General features: G+C 41.7%; 2 protein-coding genes across 3 annotated transcripts in view; both read right to left on the reverse strand.

Annotated features, from left to right (window-relative positions):
* Positions 1-7,999, reverse strand: part of CSF2RB (colony stimulating factor 2 receptor subunit beta) — a 41,721-nt gene extending 33,722 nt beyond the window's left edge. Inside the window, exons 1-3 of one of the 2 annotated variants that reach the window (XM_058191428.1) lie at positions 7,814-7,999; positions 6,473-6,569; positions 87-213 (exon numbers count right to left, since the gene is read on the reverse strand). In XM_058191428.1, the coding sequence (XP_058047411.1) occupies positions 87-213; positions 6,473-6,539 (194 nt within the window). In that variant the 5' untranslated portion in view covers positions 6,540-6,569; positions 7,814-7,999. The remainder of the gene's footprint in view (positions 1-86; positions 214-6,472; positions 6,570-7,813) is intronic. The other variant, XM_058191429.1, reaches the window with a different exon arrangement.
* An 11,143-nt stretch (positions 8,000-19,142) lies between these two features.
* Positions 19,143-24,921, reverse strand: part of NCF4 (neutrophil cytosolic factor 4) — a 30,038-nt gene continuing 24,259 nt past the window's right edge. Inside the window, exon 10 of the mRNA XM_058191537.1 lies at positions 19,143-20,440. Within this exon, the coding sequence (XP_058047520.1) occupies positions 20,230-20,440 (211 nt within the window). The 3' untranslated portion in view covers positions 19,143-20,229. The remainder of the gene's footprint in view (positions 20,441-24,921) is intronic.

A 24,921-nucleotide genomic window follows, 5' to 3' on the forward strand; every position in this document is an offset into this window, starting at 1 on the left:
ACCCCCTCTAGAAGTCCTCTTTTGCCCCTCTTTTTCTTTTTCGTGCATCCAAATTCCTATAAATGAATCAGTGCTCAACCACTCACGAATCATTGTCCTCGTGAAAAAGGTGCATCTTGACAAAGGCATTTCCCTCCCGAGGCTCAGACCAGGTGCAGTCCATATGTGATTCGTAGTCATTGGAACAGTTCAAGGATTCCTTCAGCCGGCTCTCTAAAAGAAAAGGAGAATATTCCTAAAGACATTAAATTGCTGTCTTGGGTTTTGGTCAGCAAGAGCAAAAACAGCAATGACAAGAAATGGGAATAAAATGGGGTTTTTTTAACGTTATTTATTTACTTGGTTATTTAAGCACTACTAAGGAATACAAATTGCGTTTTTTCAAGTGCACCATTTTGAGAAAGAAGAAAGCTTTTATTAATTTAGATGGCTTGTTTATACATACACACAAACACATATACAGATTTTTTTTTAAAAAAAATTATACCATCCTACAATTTTTTTCCATTCTAAAATTGCCCTTTAAAATTCAAATGGAACAGAAAGAAAAACGAGAAAAACCCAGGGTAATATAACCATAAAGACTGATAACAAGAATAAGTTGACTGTATCAGAAGACTTGGGGAAAGAAACAGTATGCCACAGAAGGAGATGGACGGCCATCACTGAAAAGGCTTGCTCCTAGCGGTCCCTGCCCATATTTAAGCATGAGAGAGCATGCGGAGCAGAACCTTAGAGGATGATCTAAGTGCTCGTGCATCATTCACTATCAGACAACAATTCATCTCACATCTGCTTAACATTTTCCAGTTTTTGACCAAGGGCTCTGTATGAACCGGCAAGGATTGATAAAAGATGCCTAGAATGCAAACCTTTTCTCCAACTCTGAACATACAAATACATCTTTTGACAACAGCAACAAAAAAAGCCACCGGTAAAGTAAAAATCATTGTTCGTCTCCATGTAGCCTCGTGTAGCCATAAATTTTTGACAAATGCAACAGGGAGGTAGAGTTTGCTTCTTTCAAATTATAAGAGCTTCTTTCTGCAAAATTGAAATTGAAAAGCCAATGCCTATGTTTGGATACATGTGTGTTAATACTTTTATTTGAGTGTGACCCTAAATAATGTGAACAGTACAGGTAACTGGATATGAAAAGTTCACATAGACGTCCCAAAAGAAGGGACACAAATTGGACAGATTGCACATTACTGTAGGCATAAATGTTACAGTAAAAGGCTTCTCATGGACAGTGTAAATGGCAAAACAGCCCATTGGAGAAGAAGGTGTTCTTCTACCTTGTATGATGTTTTGGGTAGGAGACCTCCTGGGAGAAAACCAGGAAGGTAAGGCTGGTCAAAAATATTTTGTCCCCTGAAGCTGAGAACTTGCTTCATTCTTTTATTTCCATAAAAATAAGGCATGTGTTTTTATTTACTTATTATATTTGAATACCACGGTAATCTAGACAGATTCCCAATAATGATGATTAGGGGACTGGAGGCTAAAACATATGAAGAACGGTTGCAGGAACTCAGTATGCCTAGTTTAATGAAAAGAAGGACTATGGGAGACATGATAGCAGTGTTCCAATATCTCAGGGGTTGCCACAAAGAAGAGGGAGTCAAACTATTCTCCAAAGCACCTGAGGGAAGAACAAGAAGCAATGGATGGAAACTAATCAAGGAGAGAAGCAACCTAGAACGAAGGAGAAATTTCCTAACAGAACAATTAATCAGTGGAACAACTTGCCTGCAGAAGTTGTAAATGCTCCAACACTGGAAATTTTTAAGAAAATGTTGGATAGCCATTTGTCTGAAATGGTGTAGGGTTTCCAGCCTGGGCAGGAGGTTGGACTAGAAGACCTCCAAGGTCCCTTCCAACTCTGATATTATTATTATTGTTGTTGTTGTTGTTGTTGTTATCATTCACATACAATAATATAGTTAAAATTTCCATGTTATACAGCGAAAACATCCAGAGTATATTCATTAAAAGAATCTTTAAGAATCAAAATAATCATGTAATATAATATGGTGGACCAATATAATTTTCAATGACCAAACACAGGCAGGAGCATCTAAATTTCCATACACCCTTTGCAAAAGGTCCATTTCAATAACTTCCCAAAAATATAATAGCAGAGGCAATTCAAGTCTCTGTTGGGAGATTGTTCCAAAGCACAAGTGGTCCTACTGAGAAACTATGTTTTTGAGCACATTACTGCAGTTTTATCCATTACTTCATAGAAGTGGGAAACTAACATTCTGCAAAAATTATATCAGTTTGATTCTGATCAAAAAGGACAGCCCTGGAAGTATCCAGTTGCTAAACTTTGTAAGCTTTATTGAATTACATATTAAATTATATCCGGAGACCAATTGACATCCAATGCAGAGCTCATAACACTGATGTAATATGCTCATACTGAGGAGTGCCAGCTAACAAATCGGCCATCAAATTCTGCCCTAATTTAATATTCTGGATGGTTTTCAAAGGCAGCCCTATGTAGAGAATCTTGCAGGAGTCTATACAAGTAATTGCAATGGAGTAAGTTGTCATCAAAGGTCTCTCTTACTCCAAGCAGGGCTGCAACTGGTAAACCATCCAAAGCTAGACAAAGATGTTTGTGAGAATCTACCTGCCCATCCAATAGTAGCCACAAATTTAGGAGAACCTTCAAGTTACAGTCTAGCTTCTTAAAGGATACAGCTTCCTTGTCACGAGACAGTACTGGAATTGGCAAAGCACACCACTGCACACAGCACCAATACTATCCTATTTGGGTCCAGATTTAGCCTGTTTTGTCTCATTCAATTCTGGCAATTTCCAAGGACAAATGTGTACACCTAAATATCATCCGTATACTAATGGTACCATATCTTGAACTTCCAGATGGCATTCTAAGTACATTCATATTAATGTTGAAGATTGGTGGTTGGAAGGGGGTGGAGAAATCCTATAATAGCCTACAAAGAAAGGATTACCTAGGCCAATCTCTGACCATTTAAAACTACCCACTAAAGCAGGAGTTCAAGCCTTTGCATTTGGTCCAGAAGAATATTATATTCATGGTATAGGCTGTACATTATTCCGATCCAGATCCCAACTAAAGTCATCTATTGTGGCAATCATAGTGCCAAACCCCATCACAGCTGGGCAAGATCAGGGAAGCAAGAATTACACAGATTTCAGTAGGGTATCTTTAACACTAGATTAAGATAGATAAGAATATTGTAACTTATAAAAGAAATCTCCCACTTTTGTTTGTAGTGTGATAATTAAGGTGGAATTTTCTGAATTATTTAAAGATTTAAAGATTTTAAATTTAAGTTCTTTAAGTTTCTTTCTAACTGGGATAAATAGCCATTTATGAGATAAGGTCATAACTCATGATTTTCTCTTGATAGTTTACATCTATCCTCTTTCTATTCTTTTCCAAACCTCTTCACTAGGCAACAGTTGTCAGTTGCATTCAAGGAGTGCCTCTTAAGGAAAAGGAACATTACAATCCTATTGAAATCTGCGGTCACCATTCCTTGCTGGAGTGAAGGTTTGATAACCTCCCAGCTTCAGATTGTCACACTTTCTCTAGCTCCACATAAGAGCTAGGTGGGGCATGGTTCCAGCCCATAAATGGCTGAGGACATACCAAAGAGCAGGATTCCAGTGACATTTATTTATTTATTTATTTATTTATTTATTTATTTATTTATTTATTTATTTATTTATTTATTTTGTCACAACAATATATGTAAGTATCATACAGAAAGGTTATATAGTATATAAACATATAGATGAGTAAATATTAGGAGGTATAAGCATATATATATATGAAGAAGAAAAGAAAAACAATAGGACAGGAACGGTAGGCACGTTTGTGCGCTTATGCATGCCCCTTATGGTCCTCTTAGGAATGGGGTGAGGTCAATAGTAGAAAGTTTTAGGATAAAGCTTTTAGGATTATGGGAAGAGACCACAGAGTCAGGTAAAGTATTCCAAACACTGATGATTCTGTTATAGAAGTCATATTTTCTGCAATCTAGATTAAAGCGGTTGACATTAAGTTTAAATCTATTGGTTGCTCTTGTATTATTGCAATTAAAGCTGAAGTAGTCTTTAACAGGAAGGACATTACAATAGATGATTCTATGAGTTAAACTTAGGTCTTGTCGAAGATGAGTTCCAAGTTTTCTAAGCCTAGGATTTCAAGTCTAGTGGGATAAGGTATTTTGTTGCTTACAGTTACCAGCTGTACGCTGATGATACTCAGCTGTACTTTTCCACCCCAGGCCACCCCAACGAAGCTGTCGAAGTGCTGTCCCGGTGCCTGGAAGCCATACGGGTCTGGATGGGGAGAAACAGACTCAGACTCAATCCATTCAAGACGGAGTGGCTGTGGATGCCGGCACCCCGGTACAGTCAGCTGCAACCGCGGCTGACTGTTGGGGGCGCGTCATTGGCCCCAACAGAAAGGGTGCGCAACTTGGGTGTTCTCCTGGATGGACAGCTGTCGTTTGAAGATCAGTTGGCGGCCGTCTCCAGGAGAGCCTTTTACCAGGTTCGCCTGGTTCGCCAGTTGCGCCCCTTTCTGGACCGGGATGCCTTATGCACAGTCACTCATGCTCTCGTCACTTCTTGTCTGGATTATTGCAGTGCTCTCTACATGGGGCTACCCCTGAAGTGCACTCGGAGGCTCCAGTTAGTCCAGAATGCAGCTGCGCGGGTGATTGAGGGAGCCACACGTTGCTCCCGGGTAACACCGCTCCTGCGCAGTCTGCACTGGCTACCTGTGGTCTTTCGGGTGCGCTTCAAGGTGTTGGTTACCACCTTCAAAGTGCTCCATGGCTTAGGGCCCGGGTACTTACGGGACCGCCTGCTGTTACCTTATGCCTCCCACCGATCCATACGCTCACACAGAGAGGGTCTTCTCAGGGTGCCGTCCGCCAAGCAATGTCGGCTGGCGGTCCCCAGGGGAAGGGCCTTCTCTGTTGGAGCACCTACCCTCTGGAACGAACTTCCCCCCCGGTTTACGCCAATTACCTGACCTTCAGACCTTTCGCCGTGAATTGAAAACGTATCTGTTTATCCAAGCGGGACTGGCTTGATTTTTAAATTTTCAAATTTCTGAATTTTTAATAATTTTAATTGGGGTATTTTAGTATGGGTCAATTAGACGGTTTTAATTTTCGGCCATTTTTTGAATATGTATTTTAATTGTTTTTTTAATTTTGTATATTGTATTGTTTTAATTTGGCTGTACACCGCCCTGAGTCCTTCGGGAGAAGGACGGTATAAAAATCTAAATAATAAATAAATAAATAAATAAATAAATAAATAAATAAATAAATAAATAAATAAATAAATAAATAAATAAATACAGAGGAATGGAGAACTCTTCTTGTAAAATATTTCTGGACACATTCAATTGTATTGATGTCAGAGATATGGTGAGGGTTCTAAACAGGTGAGGTGTATTCTAGAATTGGTCTAGCAAATGTTTTATATGCTCTGGTTAGTAGTGTAGTGTTTTTGGAAAAGAAGCTACGCAAGATTAGGTTTACAACTCTTAGAGCCTTTTTTGCTATGTATTTGCAGTGGGCTTTGGCACTTAGATCATTTGACATGAAAACTCCAAGGTCTTGAACAGGATGGGGGTCATCTGTAAGGTAATGTCCATCAAGCTTGTACTTAGTGTTTAGGTTCTTTTTTCCAATATGTAAGACTGAGCATTTGCTGGTTGAGATTTGGAGTTGCCAAGTTGCCAAGTTGCAAGACTTCAGTTACCACATTGATTTCCATCTACAAACAGTCAAGATTTTTGTTAATCTGGACAATTTATCAGTAAAAAGCTGCACAAAATAGTCTCAGTTGACAGGCAGGGGATCCCCCTGTAATTGCCACTTCAGAAAGGAGTTACCAACATTCTCAGGAATGTTGCTATTAGGGACTATGATGGTGAGTCTTCTCTATTCAACCACCATTTTTGAAACAACAATATCTCAGAGATCAGGGTAGTTCAACATTGCTAGGATTTCAGAAGGTCTTTTAGATCTAACTTCCGGTGATTCATGACTGTGATTCAACACAAGTTTTGGTCTCTGCTGAAGAAGAGGTATTTGTATTGGCCATCATTGGTCTGACTTCAAATTGAATGAGAATCTTTCCAAGCATGAATGTCACATAGTTCTTTGTGACAAGATTTATTAAGAAGAATGGAATGGAGTTGTAAGAATTTTGGTGACTGAATTATACTGTATTTAGCATCAATTTACCCCACGTATATAATGGCTTTGGGTTTTTTCCTGATGGCTTTCCAAATATCAGGTAAGGATATAGTCTTTCCACTGATAATGGGGAGGCTTGCAACTGACTATTAACCTAAGAGCCTCATCATCATTTATCAAGAAAAAAAGGTTGAAAAGGAGCAAAGATGGAAGTAAAGAGTAAAATGTATGAATAGAAAGCCTACCTCGAGCTTCAATGATGACAACAGTAAGACTTAAAGTCAGAGCAATGCTGTAGAGCCTCATGTTCATTAAATATTCTTTGTTGTTTGAAGAACTCACCTGTGGGCAAGATAGAATTTTTTCAGGTACTGTTGAGTGATGGCTACTTTCCCATTGCTGTTTTTTCCCCTGCTGAATATGAGAGTAAAACACTCCATGCAATTATTAATGCTCCACTTGATTAATTCCCAAATTATTCTTTTTCATTTCGCTTGCCCACACTCCCTTGCTGCTTCTTAACAAATTGCATTTTTGCCACAAAATCACCAAGACTGGGAGATTGAGCTACCTGTTTGCCAAGAAAGTTTGCTATTAGATCCATTCATTAAAAGAAACAAGAAAACAAAAATAAAACAAAACTTCTATGGACTCCCAAGTTCCCATCAACTTCCCAGGGATTCTTCAAAGATGGTTAGCCTCAAAACCTCCAACCAGATCATCACAGATAAAAGACAGAATCACAATTCTAAGGTTAATTATCTATCATTAGAGAGAACTGTTCTGGTTTCTCTTTATATCATAGACTAGTATCATCTTTTATAGAGAGAAGATAGAAAAGATAGAAAAGACAGAAACTTACCACATCTCTTTCCCTGAAAATTCTCCATACATATATCTTAGAATTCCAGATCAGGCCAGTTAGACATGACACCAAAGGCCCTCCATTAGCTTTTAGATCTGAATTAGGAACGTACTTGTGTTCACTTCATCACCAGTGGGGTTAATATTTATTTGTCTAATGACTCTTGTTTTGTGGATTTTGTTATTAGAGCAAATAATAGAGTGAACTGTCTTTTGGTTTAATTTTTTTTTAAATATGTCTTTTACTTTTGAATGCTGACCAGAATTCACTGGAGATGGGCAGTGAATACATTTAAAATTATTACATTAGTCACACAGTCAGCTAAATGATTAGATTGGATTTGACCTTTTTATTCACCTCTCAGAATAACAGAGTTGGAAGGGAAGAACCTTGGGGTGCTTCAAGTCCAATCCCCAGCTCAAGCAGGAAACCCCATATCATTTCAGACAAACCCAAGGAGACCATAAATTATAGTTCCACCTTAAACACAAAGCCAACTGGGTGACCAGTCATTCATGCTCAGCCCTAGAAAGCAGGTAATGGCAACCCACTTCTGTTATTCTGCATAGACTTGTCCAGGCGGTTGCCAGGAATCAACACTGACTCAAAGACATGCATAGCAACATACACAAAACAGCAATAAAAGCAGTATTGATATTTTCTTTGACAGAGGAAAAATGGTTTAAAAAATAATATGTGATAACAAATAATAAGCACTCACCTTCTCATTTAATTTGTCTCTTCTTTGTGCTGATAGTTTCAAACTATACAATTAGTAATGAAGGATTAAGCTTTTTACTTCATGTTACCACCACTGCCAATTAAAACTTTTCATAACTACAGGAATCTTCAAATACAATCTTCCAAAGATGAATGAAACGTTGATAGTTTAACCATACAGTTTGCATGTTGATCAGTTTCTGGTAAAGTTTCATTTGTTCCTTTCTGTTTTTCTTTTCTGGTAGTTTCCTTTTTTTCAAAGTAGCCTTTCAACATCTCTTTTGCTTACGGAAGAGAAACTAAATGTTTCATGTTTAAAATAATTGCATAACATTTTAAAGAAAGTATTGTATTTCATTGAACAATCTACAGCAGGGTGTCCAACCAGTGGACCATGGGCCACATGCAACCTTGGACAACTAGTAATGCGACCCCACAAGACCTCAAAAAATAAAGGAAATTTGTTTTTCATACACATTGATTATATGGTGGCCCAAGATAATTCCTCTTTGCTCAATATGGCCCAGACAAGCCAAAAGGTTGGCCATGCCTGATCTAGACTATCTATTACAGGGGTGTCAAACTCAAGGCTGGATCCGGCCTGGGGATTGGTTAGATCTGGCCCACAGGCCCACCCTGGAAACAGTGAAGGACCAGCCCACAGTGCCTCTGCTGGCAAAAAGGGAGCTCAGGAGGGTCACATCAGCCCACCCAGGCTCCATTTTGGGCAGCTCCAGCTTCCTGTCACCCTCTGCCAGCAAAAACAGAACTCATGGAGGCTGCACGCTGTTATATATTATGCAGAGTGGGAAATGAGACGGCTGAGGAGTGCATTCACAACGTTCTTTATTACCAGAGCAACGGCGCTGGTTGGAAACCAGAACAGGCAACAACCAAACAACGAACAGGGCGAGCCTCACTGACAGCTCTTAAATAGGGCTCCTGTCAGAAGCTACACCAATAGCGGCTCTCTCTTTTCCCGCTTCCAATCCGGCTTGCGCCGCGGCCAATCAGCAGCCGTTTGCTGTTGGCAAGGCTCTAGCCGGCGATGTGCGCCCCCAGGATTCTACACCCCTCCCTTCCCAGTTAGCACATGCGTAATCAGCCAGATAGGCCGGCCGATGGCGGCTCCGCCCAGACCTCCTTAATTCTGGGGCGGCGCTTGGCAGAGGAGGAGTTGTGAAGGCCATGCCGGGCCTAACTGGGGCTGCTGACGCTGGCTTCGTCGACGACCTGGAACCCGGTTCCTCCGGTAAGTTTTCCGACGAGAACGCTTCCGGTTCTGAGGGTTGGTGTCCCTCCTTAACGGCTAGCGGGGGTACGGGGGCCTGGTCGTCGAACGGCTCTGGTAGTCGTGGTCTGGGGGCCTGGTAGTCATTCCGATTAGGTGAAGGATGTTGTTGTTCCTCCACCTGGGGTAGTGTCGATCGCCCCCGGAGTTGATTTATGTGGCGTCGCCACTCTCGTCCATCGACCAATTTGACCCTGTAAGAACAGGGTCCCGTTATACTTATTATGTGGCCGGCCGCCCATTTGAGCGGCGACCCATAGTTCCTTGCAAAAACTGGATCCCCTGCTTTGAAGGTCCTTGTGTCACCCCCCCAGTCAGGACGTTGGTCGGGGCAATAGACAGGGTGCAATCGATCAAGGGCTGTTCTGATCCGCCGCCCCATTAGTAATTCGGCGGGGCTTAGGTTGGAGTCCGGGCACGGTGTAGCATGCTGTGCCATTAGGAACTGGCAGATCCTCGCATGCCAATTGGCAGGGCCCAAACGGCCCAAAGTTTCCTTGACTGACCTTACCGCCCGTTCAGCCCGGCCGTTAGCCGCCGGGTGGAACGGCGCCGTGGGCGCATGCCGGATGCCATGCTTGGCTAAAAAGATCTGGAAGGGTGCCGCTGCGAACTGAGGGCCATTATCCGATACCACTACGTCGGGCAACCCATGGGTAGCAAAAAGTTTTTCCAAGACCCTGATGGTAGCCTCCGCAGTGGTGGATGGCATGAGTGTGACTTCCACCCATCGGGAATAGGCGTCGACTATAACTAGGAAGTTTTGACCCAGTTCATACTGCCTGCGCTGGAAGGGTAGGAATTCAGGAGAGGTGGCCACAGCTGGCCAGCCCCTTCTTACCCAGTCGAGGACCCGAGATAAGGTCGGGTCCTTGGCTGTAAGTCTGGCGATGTCCGAGGCCGAGACCGGTCCTTGCCACTCGTCGATGAGCAATACTGTGGAGGCGGGGGCTGGGTCTACTGCGGCCGTGGGCAGCGGGCAGCGGCTGAGGGCATCTGCATGCCCGAGTGCCCTGCCGGGACGGTATGCTAAACGGTAATTATACGCCGCCAAAAACTCTGTCCATCTAGACATGCGCGGCGACAATATGGGTGGAGTTTGACGGTCACCGGCCAGCAAACCCAAAAGGGGCTTGTGGTCGGTGATCAAAAGGAAGAATCGCCCGTACAAATAGTCGTGGAATCTCTTGATTCCTGCCACCGCTGCCAACGCCTCTTTATCCAATTGACTATAATTCCGTTCGGCCGCTGATAGCGTCCTGGAATAATAGGCAATTGGAGCCTCAGAGCCGTTGGGAAGGAGGTGGCTCAGGACTGCCCCAATTCCGTACGGAGAGGCATCACATGAAAGGGAAACCGGTTGAAGGGGATCGTATTGGACCAACACAGATGAGGACGTGAGTAAATCCTTCACAGCCCGGAAAGCTGTTTTAGCTTTCCGCCCCCAATGCCACGGAGATTTGGTATCCAAGAGCCGATGTAAAGGCTCTGCCACAGATGCCTTGTGTGGCAGAAATATGGCATAGAAATTTAGTAATCCCAGAAAAGCCTGCAGTTCAGCATTATTAGTCGGAGTCGGAGCCTTCTGGATTGCTTCTATCTTGGAGGGAGTGGGGTGGATGCCCTGGGAGTCCACCAGGAATCCCAAGAACTCCACCTCTGATACTCCGAACTTGCATTTCTGTCTTTTTAACTTAAGCCCAGCTGACCTGATCCTCTGTAGAACAGCTCTCAGCTTCGCGCGCAGGTCAGCGTGATTAATGGCGGAAATTAGGATGTTGTCAAAGTAGGGAACGACACCCTCGAGTCCATGGAGCAAACGCCCATGAGACTCTGGAACAACCTGGGGCCACGCTAACGCCAAATTGAAGCCTTTTGCACTTAAAAGCCCCCCGGTGTGTAACTATAGTCTGTGCCATTGCCGTCGCTTCGTCGACTGGCAACTGCTGGTATGCCTGTGCCAAGTCAAGCTTGGCAAATAGGGTTCCCTGTCCCAGTGAGTGCAACAGGTGCTGCACCACAGGGACCGGGTACGGGTTGGCCTGTAAGGCCCTATTGATGGTTCCCTTGTAATCAGCGCAGATCCTTATGGATCCGTCCTGCTTAATAGGAACCACAATAGGGGTTTCCCAAGAGGAATGCTCCACCTGCTCTAGAACTCCCTGCGCGATAAGCCTATCAATCTCTAAATCCACCTTCTGCCTCAGTGCGAACGGCACCCTCCGGGCTTTTAACCGGATAGGGGCAATTTGGGGGTCTAAATGAAAAGACACAGGCTTCCCCTTATATTCACCTAATTTGCCGTCAAACACGTCGGAAAATTCTTGTAGAACATCCTCAAATGGACCAGCTATGGTAGAATGGATCCCTAAGACATTGAGGCCGAATGCCTCAAACCAATCAAGGCCAAGTAGGCTGGGTAGGTTGCCCTTCACCACAACTAGGGGAAGACGCCCCGAAAATCGGCCATGGCTGACGTTGAAAAGGTCGCATCCCTCAACCGGAATGGGGTGGCCTTGGTAGTCCCTCAGGCTAACATCGCACTGCTTGAGGTGACTTTTAGACAATTTTGGTATCACTTGTTTTAGCGCAGACCAGGAAATTAGCGATTTAGAAGACCCCGTGTCAACTTCAAATTTGCAGGGAACCCCTTCCAGATTTACTGTGAGGTAGAGCTTGTTGGAGGCTTTTGTCGCGATGGCATGGTTAATTTCATGGCATTCGGTTCGCCGAGCAAAGGGTTTATTAAAGGGTTTCCTGCTTCTTGTCGGTTCCCCCCATGCGTCGCTAGTAGGCAGAACAGCCCTGCAAACTTTTGCCAAGTGACCCCTTTTTCCGCACCTCAGGCAGATTGTGGTCTTGAACTGACAGGTTGCCCTGTCATGTTTCTCGCCGCAGCCCGCGCACTTGAGAGTGAACGGATTGGCCGTAGGGGCCTGTTTCTTCTTTTGCGCGGCTCTGAGGCGACTCACGCTGTTGCTGTCATCTGATGATTCGGTGCCCTCAGATTCTGCTTGGTGGACAGCGGACTCCGCAGATGGGGGTCCCCGGGAAGTATTGAAATTTTGTAGTTCCGACGCTGATTTTTCCGACATTTCGCTTGCTTGGGCTTCATCGATAGCCGATGTTAGGGTCAGTTCTCTGCGAGCCAATAACCGCCTTTGCAGCCTCATGTCGCGAACTCCGTTCACCAGTTGCTCTAGCAAGGCATCATCTAGGTCACTAAAGTCACATTGTGAGGCTGCTGACCTGAGGGAGGCTATGAAATCAGCTATAGATTCTCCGTCCCGCTGAAAACGGCAGCGGAAAACATGCCTTCTGGCAATTCGTGAGGGTGCAGGGGCGTAGTGGTTTGTCAACTTGTCCAGCAGGACCTCCCAAGGGACATCTCGAAGCTGTTGTGGGGCCACCAAAGCTTTGGCTGTCTTGAACATTTTGCGACCACAAAAACTGAGAAAATACCCCTTCTTCCTCACCTTGGACATTTCCATGTAATCATTAGCCTGTAGGTAACACTCAAAGCACTCAATGAAATCGTCCCAAGTTTTGGCGGCCGGCTCAAACGGGCCGAAAACAGGTTGGTTTGCCATTCTGGGCGATCGACTGGATGAGCCGACGCTAGCCGCTCTTACTGTTGTTGCTCTTAGCCCCTCAGGATCCCACCTTTGTCGCCAGTGTTATATATTATGCGGAGTGGGAAATGAGACGGCTGAGGAGTGCATTCACAACGTTCTTTATTACCAGCGCAACGGCGCTGGTTGGAAACCAGAACAGGCAACAACCAAACAACGAACAGGGCGAGCCTCGCTGACAGCTCTTAAATAGGGCTCCTGTCAGAAGCTACACCAATAGCGGCTCTCTGTTTTCCCGCTTCCAATCCGGCTCGCGCCACGGCCAATCAGCAGCCGTTTGCTGTTGGCAAGGCTCTAGCCGGCGATGTGCGCCCCCAGGATTCTACACACGCAACCCTCCCGAGCTCCCTTTTCGCTGGCAGAGGACTGCAGGAGGCCATCATGGTAGAAATGGAGCCCAGGAGGGCCGTCATAGCAAAAAAAAAGCCTCAATGAATGACATCGAGCTGGCCATGCCCACACCCCTCCCCAACACTCCTGAGGTCAAACACACCCTGATGCGGCCCTCAATGAAATTGAGTTTGACACCCCTGATCTATTATAATCAAACTACAATTTTATTGGACAAAATGATTGGACAAAAATGCGATGTGATTTGCAATATTTACATAATAATATCCTTACATAGATAACACAGGTTATATAGTTTATACCATTTCTTAATGATATCAACATTCAAGTGACCCAAGTTACAACATTAGAGTCACTAAAATGAAATATTCTTAGGTTAGAAAGATTGTGGGTAGTGCTCTTTCCCACAACTGTCCATTAAAATGAGGTTTCAAAATATATTGTTTTTTACAAAGAAAATCCATATCCAGTTTTTCTTCAAAGTGAGGATGTATACCTAGCTGCCATGCACATATTCATTCAGAATCTGGCAGTTTTTACCAAGTTATTAATCTAAGGGTACAATAATGAAATTATCTAAGTTATTTTCACACACATAAAAAATCATCACCTGACACTCTTGCTGATGGCCCTGACTCAACAATGGCCATGAGACACATACTGTAATCTGGTTATTCTGCACTGAGTGTTGCCTTTGGGCCAGATGTGTTCAAGAAGAATAACACAGTCAGATGTTTTGAACACTTTAATTTGGATACCAGTCCTAAATAGGGGATTTGGCTAGATGGCCTAAAAGCTCCCTCTCAAATCTATTCTAGGGGACCAAAAACCAGAGGTAGAATATGGACTCTAAATGCCAAATCACATTTTCTTCCCCACAAAATATATCAAAATTCAAGTTTCCCAAAAGGTAAAGTGTTGACAGAAAAACATACCCACATCCTTAGGAAAAACAAACACACCAAACTTCCACATGCAGGGGTGGGGGAGAGCAACTTTAAATTTTAGCTTGCCAGCTTTTCATTCATTTATTTTAAATGAAATAAGTTTTTGAACAGTTCTGAGAAAGAATGTGATTGGGTAGATGCCAAAGAAAGATTCTTAGGCATATTAGTGATCATGGGCACCATATTTAAGATCCCCAAATTAAGACATCATCTTAAATTAAATTGTGGGTCATTATCATTTGACTTATGTAAGGAGCTTTTTGGCAGATTCCATCTTCATATACAGAAAATTAAATTCTATCAACTGTTATCTTCCAGCCTTTTGTACAGTAGCTATTTAGATAGCTCTCTGCTCACAGGTATCTAGAGGGAGAGGGAGATAATCAAAATGTACAAGATGGAAAGAATAGAGTCAAAACCTACATAGACACCACACACAGACAGCTAAACATTATGATGCTACCTGAGGCTGTTTTAAACTCAGCACACTACCCCAAGTTAACCGTGGTTTTCTGATGTGATTTTTTTAACCTCACAAGTCACATGGAACAATAAACTATCACTATAGCCTGAGTTTACACTACACACCAGCCAAACACATTCAACAAGTAATGTGGACCAGCTTCAACAAAGGCTAAGCGATGCTGAGAAATCAATCACACTAAAATTACACTAATGTGATTTAATAGCATTAGTCAAGATGGACCAATTGCCTCACTGGCAGCTGGCTTCAAATATTCAGGAATAAAGTTTAATACAAAATTGTCTTTCGGATTTATTTTATACAACACTGGATTCAACATTTCAATATGATAATCAGCTGTTGCATGTTGCTACCAGTTTCCTATCTTCCTATACTATTGTGTGCATTTGATTGTATAAAAGAACACATCTGTTTTCTCAGAGTTTAATGGAAAACAGAAAATCTAATCCATCCCCATGCCAGAAAGAAATGCTAATTGGTTGGGGAATTAAATTTGCATGGATTTAATTCCATTAAATTCCAGAGCTTTCACAATTAAGAGAGAAAAGTTTCAGCCAATACAAAATGTCAGTGTTGCTGGCCAAAGATTATTCATGCAACTAAGAAAAACAAATAAAACACCAAAAACTCTTACATCTCCTGGTAATTTTCTTGTTGCTAAAAGGGCCAGCACAAAATGTAATAATGGGGATATTTTTTGCTCTCTATCCTCCTTATACTGCAATTTGAGCAGAGTATGATGTGATTCAGAAAATAAATCCTGAATGCTTCATTTAAAAGATGTAGTTATCTGAAATTATATCTTTCCTCCCTGCAATCCCAAATGTCGGGGTGTGCAGGATGTATGGTGTGGAGGAGTTGTCCTTGTTTTTTGACTCTTTAAATGACTCTTTTAACAGATTTAAAAGTAAAGAATTCTAAGAAGTGGAGTTGCTTGGATGTTGCGCATCAACGTTGAGCATCTGAATAGAGACGGAGCAGGATCTCAGTCTTCCCACTGTAGTGTGAGGGATTGCATTTAATTAAGTTATAGCAATAGCACTTAGACTTATATATTGCTTCACAGTGCTTCACAGCCCTCTCTAAGTGGTTTACAGAGTCGGCCTATTGCCCCCAACAATCTGGGTCCTCATTTTACCCACCTCAGAAGGATGGAAGGCTGAGTCAACCTTGAGCTTGGTGAGAATCAAATTGCTGAACAGTTGGCAGCTGGCAGTTAGCAGAAGTAGTCTGCAGTACTGCATTCTAACCACTGTGCCACCACAGCTCTTATAATCTATTTTACTATATTAATGCTTACCCTTATTTTCTTTTAGCATTTTTTGGGCAATGCTTGCATTAATGATACTCAATCCTAGTCCTCCCTGCACCAGAACTCTCTTCCCCTTCATTAAACCTTCCTTCCTTCCTTCCCTTCCCTTCCCTTCCCTTCCCATCCATCCATCCATCCATCCATCCATCCTGTCTTGCTTCCCTTCATAGAAACCATAGCATGCCTCACCTATTCCCTTACTTAATTATTTCTATCATTCTTTCTGCAGTATAATGTTGGATGCCAACTGATCTAATCCCAGTATCAAAGCCGCCCTATGTTTAAGAAGTTCAAGAAGTCCGTGCCTGTGCTTCTGACAATCAAACAGCTTGATGTGTCTTCCTTTGCCCAATGGTTTGAGAGAAATATGTTCCCCAAGAGTAGCTAAACTCACATTTCTTCTTTCATCCCATACTCTTGGTTTGGAGCAAGTTGTCAACATGCCCCAGGAGCAATGACAGGTTAAGAATTTATTTTCTAAGGAAAGATAATTTATACTGTTGGGTCCCATACCCCTCCCCCCTTAAATAGCAGAGAATAGGAATTAGCTGCAAAATTTGCAAGGCAACAGACAGAACAATAAAGCTCATTCCTTATTCATTCAAGGGGGGGGGAAAGAAGAGTTATTTCTAAGAGATTGAAAGTAGTATGGTAGAAGAAACGAGAAAGGAAGTAGACATTGAAACCTATCTAAGAAAGGCAGGTTAAAACCTTAAAGTAATTATTGGCTCAGAAGAAAGTCAATGCAAAAAAAAAAAAAGGCACATAATTAGAGTTATCAGTTATTTCATACATACCTCATTTCTTACAGGTTTCCTTTGCTTTTAGCAGCAATGTGGCACTCAGACATGCCAACTGATAAAATTTTCCCAAAGGCTCCTGAGGGACTCTAATTTATTAGACAAACACCCAAGGTAGCTAACTTGTTATTCATAAAAAATATGGAATAGTTAGATTTATACCTTGCATGTGATATCTGATAGGGAATAGAGAGTTCCAGGCATGAGAGTTACAAAATGAAATCCTTCCAGAGTCTAAAGCATTTCTGTGGTTTCCCCATTCCTTAAAGCAAATAGGAGGTTGGGAGGCTTTGTATCCATATGGGAAGATTTTGTACCATCCACAATTATGTGCTAATTATGACTTCCCTTTTCCTTGTATGCTGCCTCCTGCCACCTCATCCTGATTACTCCAAAGATAGCAAAGAATGAAAGTTGATCAATAAGATACGTTATTTGCATGTATCTTATTTACAAGATGGCCAAGAGACAGGTTGAAGGGTTTTGTCCGCCCATATACAATTACAGCAGTCTGCAACTTCCCTAGCTTACCACGCTTTAATTGAGTCCCTGAAGATCAAGAGGATATTCTTATCATTGGGGATTTTTTTGAAGAGGAAATGCTGTAACCAAGGAGGACTTTTATTTATTTATTTATTTACATGTGCATGTATATATTATTAGACTCCTATGCCACACATCTCCCCAAAAATGGAGAAGAAATGTATTACATTTCCACAGAAACTAACCACCCCCCCCCAAGTGTAAAGAAATTCTAAATCAGCTTGAAGAAGAATTAGAAAACGGAAGCTCCTTTTGTTCAGAATAAACTTTTGAGGAATTTGGAAAAGGAATTTTTATACAGTATTGGGGTATTTCCAATTAGTTTCTATCTCCCTCTTCTCTAGTTCAAAGTGGGGAAATCTCAGAGAGGTTCAGGGCTTCCAATAGGTCTAGGCAGTATGGTCAAGGATCAGGGATGGTAAAAGTTATAGCGTTTGTCCAAAGATGGTATTCAGATGGTTCGGACTGGTTCGAGCAAACCTGTAGTGGCAACTGCTGGTGGGCCCACCCACCCCAGCGTAATGCTATCCCATTTAGCCATATTTTTGAGGCTGGGCGCATGCGTGGAAGGTACGTGAATGAGCAAAGTGCATGCACAGATGGCCGGGCACATGTGCAGAAGGTGTGCACACGTGAAGCAAGCATACCCGCACAGGGCGAACTGATGGTAAGAATATGTGAAATCCACCACTGTCCCTGTCCCTGGTTAACTATGCACAGGGATGGTTTAGCAGGGATTAAACCATTCCTTCTAATACAAGAACGAAATTCAAGAAGAACTTCAAGATCTACCAACTGGAGCTAGAAGGAAAACAGTGGCTCAGAATGTTTATGAACTAGAATTAAAAATGTCTTCCTTATGATCACCTCAGAAATATATTTATAGTATAAAAAGGGAGTGATTTTGCCAATTCTGTTTGTCCCTGATTTTTCAACATACCAACCACAAGTTCTATTTGCAATTGAGTGGAAAAACTGCATACATATTTGCACAGAAAAATGCATATTGGTACAGGGAGTCCTGTTATGTTGCTAAGTGAGAAATTTGTTAGTGAGTTTTGCCTCATTTTATGAATTTTCTTGACATTTTGTGAGGTGAATCACTGCAGTTATTGTTAGTAATACGGTTGTTAAGTGAATCTGGCTTCCCCACTGACTTTGCTTGTCAGAAGTTTGCAAAAGATGATCACACGATCCCAGGACACTGCAACGTTCAAATATATGAACCACTTCTCAAGCATCTGAATGTAAATCACAGGACCATGGACCTAAGTGTGAAAAATAGTCATAAGTCACTTTTTTCAGTGCCATTCTAACTTTGAAAAGTCACTAAATGAACCGTTGCAAGTGGAGGACTACCTGTATGTAGTTCAATACCATGTCTTTACATATATTTTCTGTAAGGCATCTACTTTTTAAAAAAAAAAAATCTTCCACAAAAAGTGCAAATTTCTGCAGATGTTTACTATCATATAGACTCTCCTCAAATACACAAGCTGATGTCATGAAATTCGGTCTCATATCTGTAATCAAAGCACAAGTTGTTCTTAACAGATATTAAAGTACACTAAAATGCATAGTTTGTTGGAAAAATGTGTAGAAATGTCCACTCGCATATTTCTAAAAAAAGAAATCTTGACATAGACTAATACATGCCTTGACTGAGTACATGCAGATGTGAGGGAAAAGGAACGGAAAGGAAAGTGATTCACGCCACCCCCCAATTTATTTCTCTGAGTCTAAATGTCAAGGTCACGTATTCTCTGGGTTCTCTCTCTTTAAAATGGAGATAACTCAGGAAGATATGGTATAGCCTTCAATATAGTTGCTTTTTCTAAAACATACTTGTGTAAGGAAATGTATTTATGAGGTCTGAATATTAATAACAACAACAAAACCAACTTTAATTACAATGAAACATTGCAAAATTATTAGTAGCTTGTCAAAACAGGAGTGACAGAAGACAATAATATCGGGGTTAGGAATGTCTTTTAATATTTTATTTCTATATTTCTAATAATATACGTTAGTTCTGTAACAGCTCAATCTATATATATAAAAATGGCTCTGTATGTGTGTACATTCCAGCATAACTCTGGAACGCCTCCAGCAATTTCAATCAAACTTGGTACACAGATGGCTTACTTTCTGGAAAGAAATACTGTGGGGGTAAGACACCCCTAACACCCCTTGGGATGTGTGTTCTGTTACAGCCTGTTGTGCCTTAAAATGACTTTTACTGGACTGCCTTAAAATGGCTTCTACTGGACAGCACAGTGGAGTTGCCATGGTAACGGCTTCACATACTCGACAAGGGAGCTCCCTCTGGTAAGTGGGAAAATCCAACATTAGAAATTACATTTTTTCTGGACATTTTCAACAATAACCATTTTAACAATGGTTATTCTTGAGGACAAATGTATGGCCATGATCAATAAAACATTACTGCAACTTGGCCTGCCTGCACAACTACGACACCAGCACGATGTACTTCATGCAGATTACATACAAGAAAAGAACTACAATGTTGAACAGCTTAGTTCATATATTATGGAAAAGAAGCCACCTTCTAAATCAAGATCAGAAAAAAGCATACCAAATGATCTTGGATCAATTAGCAAAACAACAAGCTGATATCATTTTACTTGATGTTTCTGGGGACACAGAGAAAACATTTTAACTAATTTAATTCTCGTCGAAATCAGGGCTCAGGGTGAAGTTGCTCTTCCTGTCTAATACAGGATTGAGATAAATAAATACCCGGGCAACGCTGGGTTATCAGCTAGTAGTAAATAAAAAATAAGCATTTTTTTCTAAATCAAGCATTTAATATGCAAACTACTAAAACAGGTAATTTAGTACAACGAAATCTCGTAATGTCTATAAATTGTAAGGACTCCTAGCCATGCTTCATAATTTTAAGGAGAAAAAAAGCATTTTATGAAGTAGTACAGAATATTTTTTTTAATGGGTCGATTCCACACTAGTCTAATCAGTTAATTATTATTGCTTTCTGCCAAAACATCAAGTTCCCTTATGAATGTTTTTTAGTGGTTTTTATGTGGAAACGACAGGTTTTGTTGAGTGGTAAATGCTGTAATCAGCTTCTCTGGTAACATGCAATTTCCACGGGAAGATATGTTTCTCAAAAGGCCAACTTCTGCCCTGCATCACCATAAGTGCAACATCCTCATCAGATAGCAGACGGATCAGATCCCCCTCAGCGTCACGGTAATTCAGAGCGATATCATTCCGCTCAAATTCACGCCTGAGGAAAAAAACCAAGATATTTCATTATAGGATCAGAATCACACCAAGAAGAATGTGCCAAAACACATTTCCACTTTCTGGTCTGGAAATATGTCCCATCCCATGCTGGCATATAGACAGTCTCTCACCTGTTTTTTTGTTGTCAGTGCCAAAGATACTCTGTGAGTTATTAGCAACAGATAAACAATTATCAGTATAGCCACTGCAATATCATTCAAGAAACCTGATCTTGTCTGCAGATGCTTTCTTGGTTAATGTTAAAATGCCAAGCTAGACAGGCAAGAAAATGACATTATCAGATACACTCTTCAAATGTTTAGCTGCTGAGTTGATTTGGATCTGTCACAGAATTTCACAATCTCAAAAGGCAAATCAGGGAATGGCTTGCAAACAAATAAACTATGACAAATAAACTATGTGAGGTGGGTGTGGGTGTGGGTGTGGGTGTGTCAGAGGTGGGTTTCAGCAGGTTCTAACCAGTTCTGGAGAACCGGTAGCGGAATTTTTGAGTAGTTCAAAGAACCAGTAGTAAAAATTCTAACTGGCCCCGCCCCATCTATTCTTTGCCTCCCGACTTCTAGCTGATCGGGAGGAAATGGGGATTTTGCAGTAACCTTCCCCTGTTTTGAAACCCACCATTGGTGTGTGTGTGTGTGTGTGTGTGTGTGTGTGTATAGATAGATAGATAGATAGATAGATAGATAGATAGATAGATAGATAGATAGATAGATAGATGATAGATAGATAGATAGATAGATAGATAGATAGATAGATAGATAGATAGATAGATAGATAGGTTGGTTACCTTCAACCAACTGGGCTAACTTCCTGTTGTAAAGAAGCAAGAAACCAATACACTTGCTGGAAGTCAATTACAACAATGCCAAGAGTATATGATTGCCCCAGCAAGAAAGCTGACAGACCAGGGGTGAAATCCAGCAGGTTCTGACAGGCTCTGGAGAACCGGTAGCAGAAATTTTGAGTAATTCAGAGAACCAGCAAATGCCACCCCTAGCTGGCCTCAGAGTGGGGTGGGAATGGAGGTTTTGCAATATCGTTCCCCCAGGAATGCAGAGGGAATGGAGATTTTGCTGTATCCTTCTCCTGCCATACCCACCAAGCCACACCCACAGAAATGATAGTAAAAATATTTAGATTTCACAACTGTGACAGACCAATGTAGAACAACTTTAAGGGGAAATGTGAGCTCACATCCAATTTCATCTATCACTCTTCTTGCACACTGAGAAATCCAACCAAGCTGGATCACTTGGAAATTAATTTTTTTTAAAAACAGAATGACTGAATAAACAATGTGAAGAGAAAAGAGGAAACTTAGATTCTAGTGGGGTAGAAATAAATTATTTTCCAATACAGTAAAGGAACTAGAGGCCCTTTTTAGGGAAAGTGGTTAGAAGGTGGCATCCTACAGCACCAGAAGATTCTGGAGGAAGTGGATTATCTAGACCTCTTTCAGTCAGTACTAGATTCAGCCACACTGGTGGATGACCTTTGAAGGACTTAGCATAAGGTAGGGCATCCCTCTTGGCTTTCCTTGGTCTCTGAGCTCACTTCAGCACTATTAGTCATGAAATTTTTCTGACATAGGATGTTGGGAATGGGAAATGCTATTTTGCAATGGTTCTTCTCCTTCCTCCATGACTAATTCCAGTCAATGTTAGTGGATGAAATAGCCTAGCTGGAGATCTCCACTTTGCAGGGTGTCGTAGTGCTCCATTTTCTCCCCCTTTTTTCAATACCTCAAAGCTGCCAGGAGAAGTCATCTATTGTCATGGGGTGCAGTATTATCAATATGCTAATGATACTCTATTGTACATCTCTGCTCCAGCCATCCTGGCAAAACTGTCAGGAGGGTGGAGATTGTGCAGGCCTGGGTCAGGAAGAATAAGTTTTCAGGTCAGCCATACCAAGTATGAGCGACTCTGAATTTTGAACTTTTTGGGTCCCAGAATTGGTGTGTTATCCTTGACTCTTACTTAGCAGGATAGTATTGCCCTGCTCAGCCTAAATGCACAACTTGGGAGTTCTCCTGGATTCATAGACCCTGCCTGAAAAGCCCGTGGCAGCTGTGTCCAAAGAGACTTTTGCACAACTCTTTGCCAATTGTTCCCCTTCCTGGATCTATGCCATACTCAGATCTCAACTGGATTATTGCAATGAACTCTTATGTGGAGTTGCTCTTGAAGACCGTCTGGAAGCTACAATTGGCCCAGAATGCAGTGGTATCAGAGTTTGTAGATGCTTCACATAGAGCTTCACACCACTGTGCCACAAGCTACATGGTTTGCTTCTGGGCAGGGCCGCCAAGAGGATTATTAAGTGCTGGAACAAGACTAATATGCCCCCCCCATGCATGCACGTGCACCCCCTTCCACATGTGCCCCCTCCCCCACACATGTGCAACAGCAACCCGAAGACCATTTCCACACAAATTAAGTGTGTGACATCCACATAGTGAAAATAGAGCTGTTTCACATTGCAAAAAGCATTTGTCACCCCTTTTTATTAATCTCATCACATTTCTGTTTTTCCTTGCATTTTTGAGCTCCAGATTTTTGAAATGACATTTCATAACCATTCAAAAACTGAAACAAAATATAAAATATATTCATAAATGAAATAAAACTAAACTGCAAACTTAAATAAATAAGTAATGAAATTAAAATTCAATAAATTACATAAATAACTGTTCACTGACTTTCAGATTAATACAGGTTATGTCAAACAAGGCTGCAAGGCGGTCTTGCTATACACACAAAGAAGTTCTGGGTGCAAGTCAAAGTCCTGGTTATTATCCTTAAAGTCCAATGTGGCATAGGATCAGCTTACAGTACTTATGAGACTGCCTTCTCCCTGGGCTATCTACTTATTCTACATACTCATCAGATCAGAGGTGGGTTTCAGCAGGTTCTGACCAGTTCTGGAGAACCAGTAGCAGAAATTTTGAGTAGTTCGGAAAACTGGTAGTAAAAATTCTGACTGGCCCCACCCCCATCTATTCTCTGCCTCCCAATTTCCAGCTGATCGGAAGGAAATGCCACGCCCACCATGCCATGCCACACCTACCAAGCCACACCCACAGAACCAGTAGTAAAAAAAATTGAAACCCACCACTGACGCTCATATAGAGAAGGCCCACTTCAGGACCCTTTTCTGAAGCCATGCCATCTTAGTTAGTGAACTAAGGAGGCGACCCAGGAGGTGAATCTTTTCAATCGCAGCCCCTACCTTGTAAAATCAGGCTTCTGTCTGATCTTGTTACCTTTTAGAAAGCCCTGGCTCCTTCTCCAGGTTAGAAACTTGTGTTACGTCACAGTCCAGATTGGAATGATGGTGCCACCTCTGTTTGGATCACCATTCTATTCTTTTATTGTTGTTTATCAGTGTTCATATTTGGGCTTTTGAATCACTTTTGTTAGGTTCTGTTGACTTTTCTGGAGGCTGCACAAAGTCACTTTAGTTCAGTTATGTGACCATATAAAAGTTTTAAATAAAGAATGGGGGAGGGACCCTTTTGTTTTTGTTTTTTTAAAAAAAGCCAAGCAAATATTTGTTTCATAAAGCCCTAATTCTTAAACGTGTTTATGTACAACAGAAGACGGGAGAGTGAAAGATGAGAGGAAAGGCAAAAAATAACTGATCTGGTTATTTCTGCCTCTCCCCCAATTCTTTCAGCAAGCTATTAAAAGAGCTTGCCAAGAAATTGACTAGACAGGGGAGTAAATCTAACCACACTTCGGAAATTGGAAACGAATCTGAGTGAGGGATAGCTCTGGCTGAGATCTTACTGCAGATTCTCTTACGCCCCCTTCCTGCACTCATCTGTTGTTTCACCTTCTCCAACCACCCTAAGTAGATTGAGTAAGCATAGATGGAGGAGAAAATGTTGACTACTCCAGTTTCCTCAAAAGTTCTGATCCAGAACTGAGGAAAGAGGGAGAGGCAGGGATGCCTTCTCCAGTATGGGACAGTTTAAAAAACAAATTTTAGCACTGTTCCCTTATAGTATTATTCCAAATTAGCACTATTTCAGACTAGTATTATTCTGGAATGACACTACTCTGGAATAATACTAAACCCATATCCAAAAGGAGCCTGATTCTCAGCTGAACACAACAACACCAACAATCTGCACAAAATCAAAGCTACCTTTGACAAAATGCCTTTTTTCCCCACAATTAGGAGAGCAGCTGGCAGATATTTCCCATCAACTGATGACATTTGGTGGGAGAACAAATGAATGCAGCGTGGTTTACTATTACTTTTATTATTTATTCAACATTAAGACTAGGAGGATGGCAACAGTCTTGAAGCAAAATAGAGATTGGCAATTGCCAACATACTTTTCTGCTTTAAGGTAAATAGAATAAGCTCAGATCCAGAAACCAGAGCTGAGAAATACATTAGAGCTAAAAGTCTGCTGCTCAATCAAAAGAATCAGCCCAAACAGGAATCGTT

Source organism: Ahaetulla prasina, chromosome 7 (genome assembly GCF_028640845.1).
Source record: "Ahaetulla prasina isolate Xishuangbanna chromosome 7, ASM2864084v1, whole genome shotgun sequence".
NCBI lineage: Eukaryota > Metazoa > Chordata > Lepidosauria > Squamata > Colubridae > Ahaetulla > Ahaetulla prasina.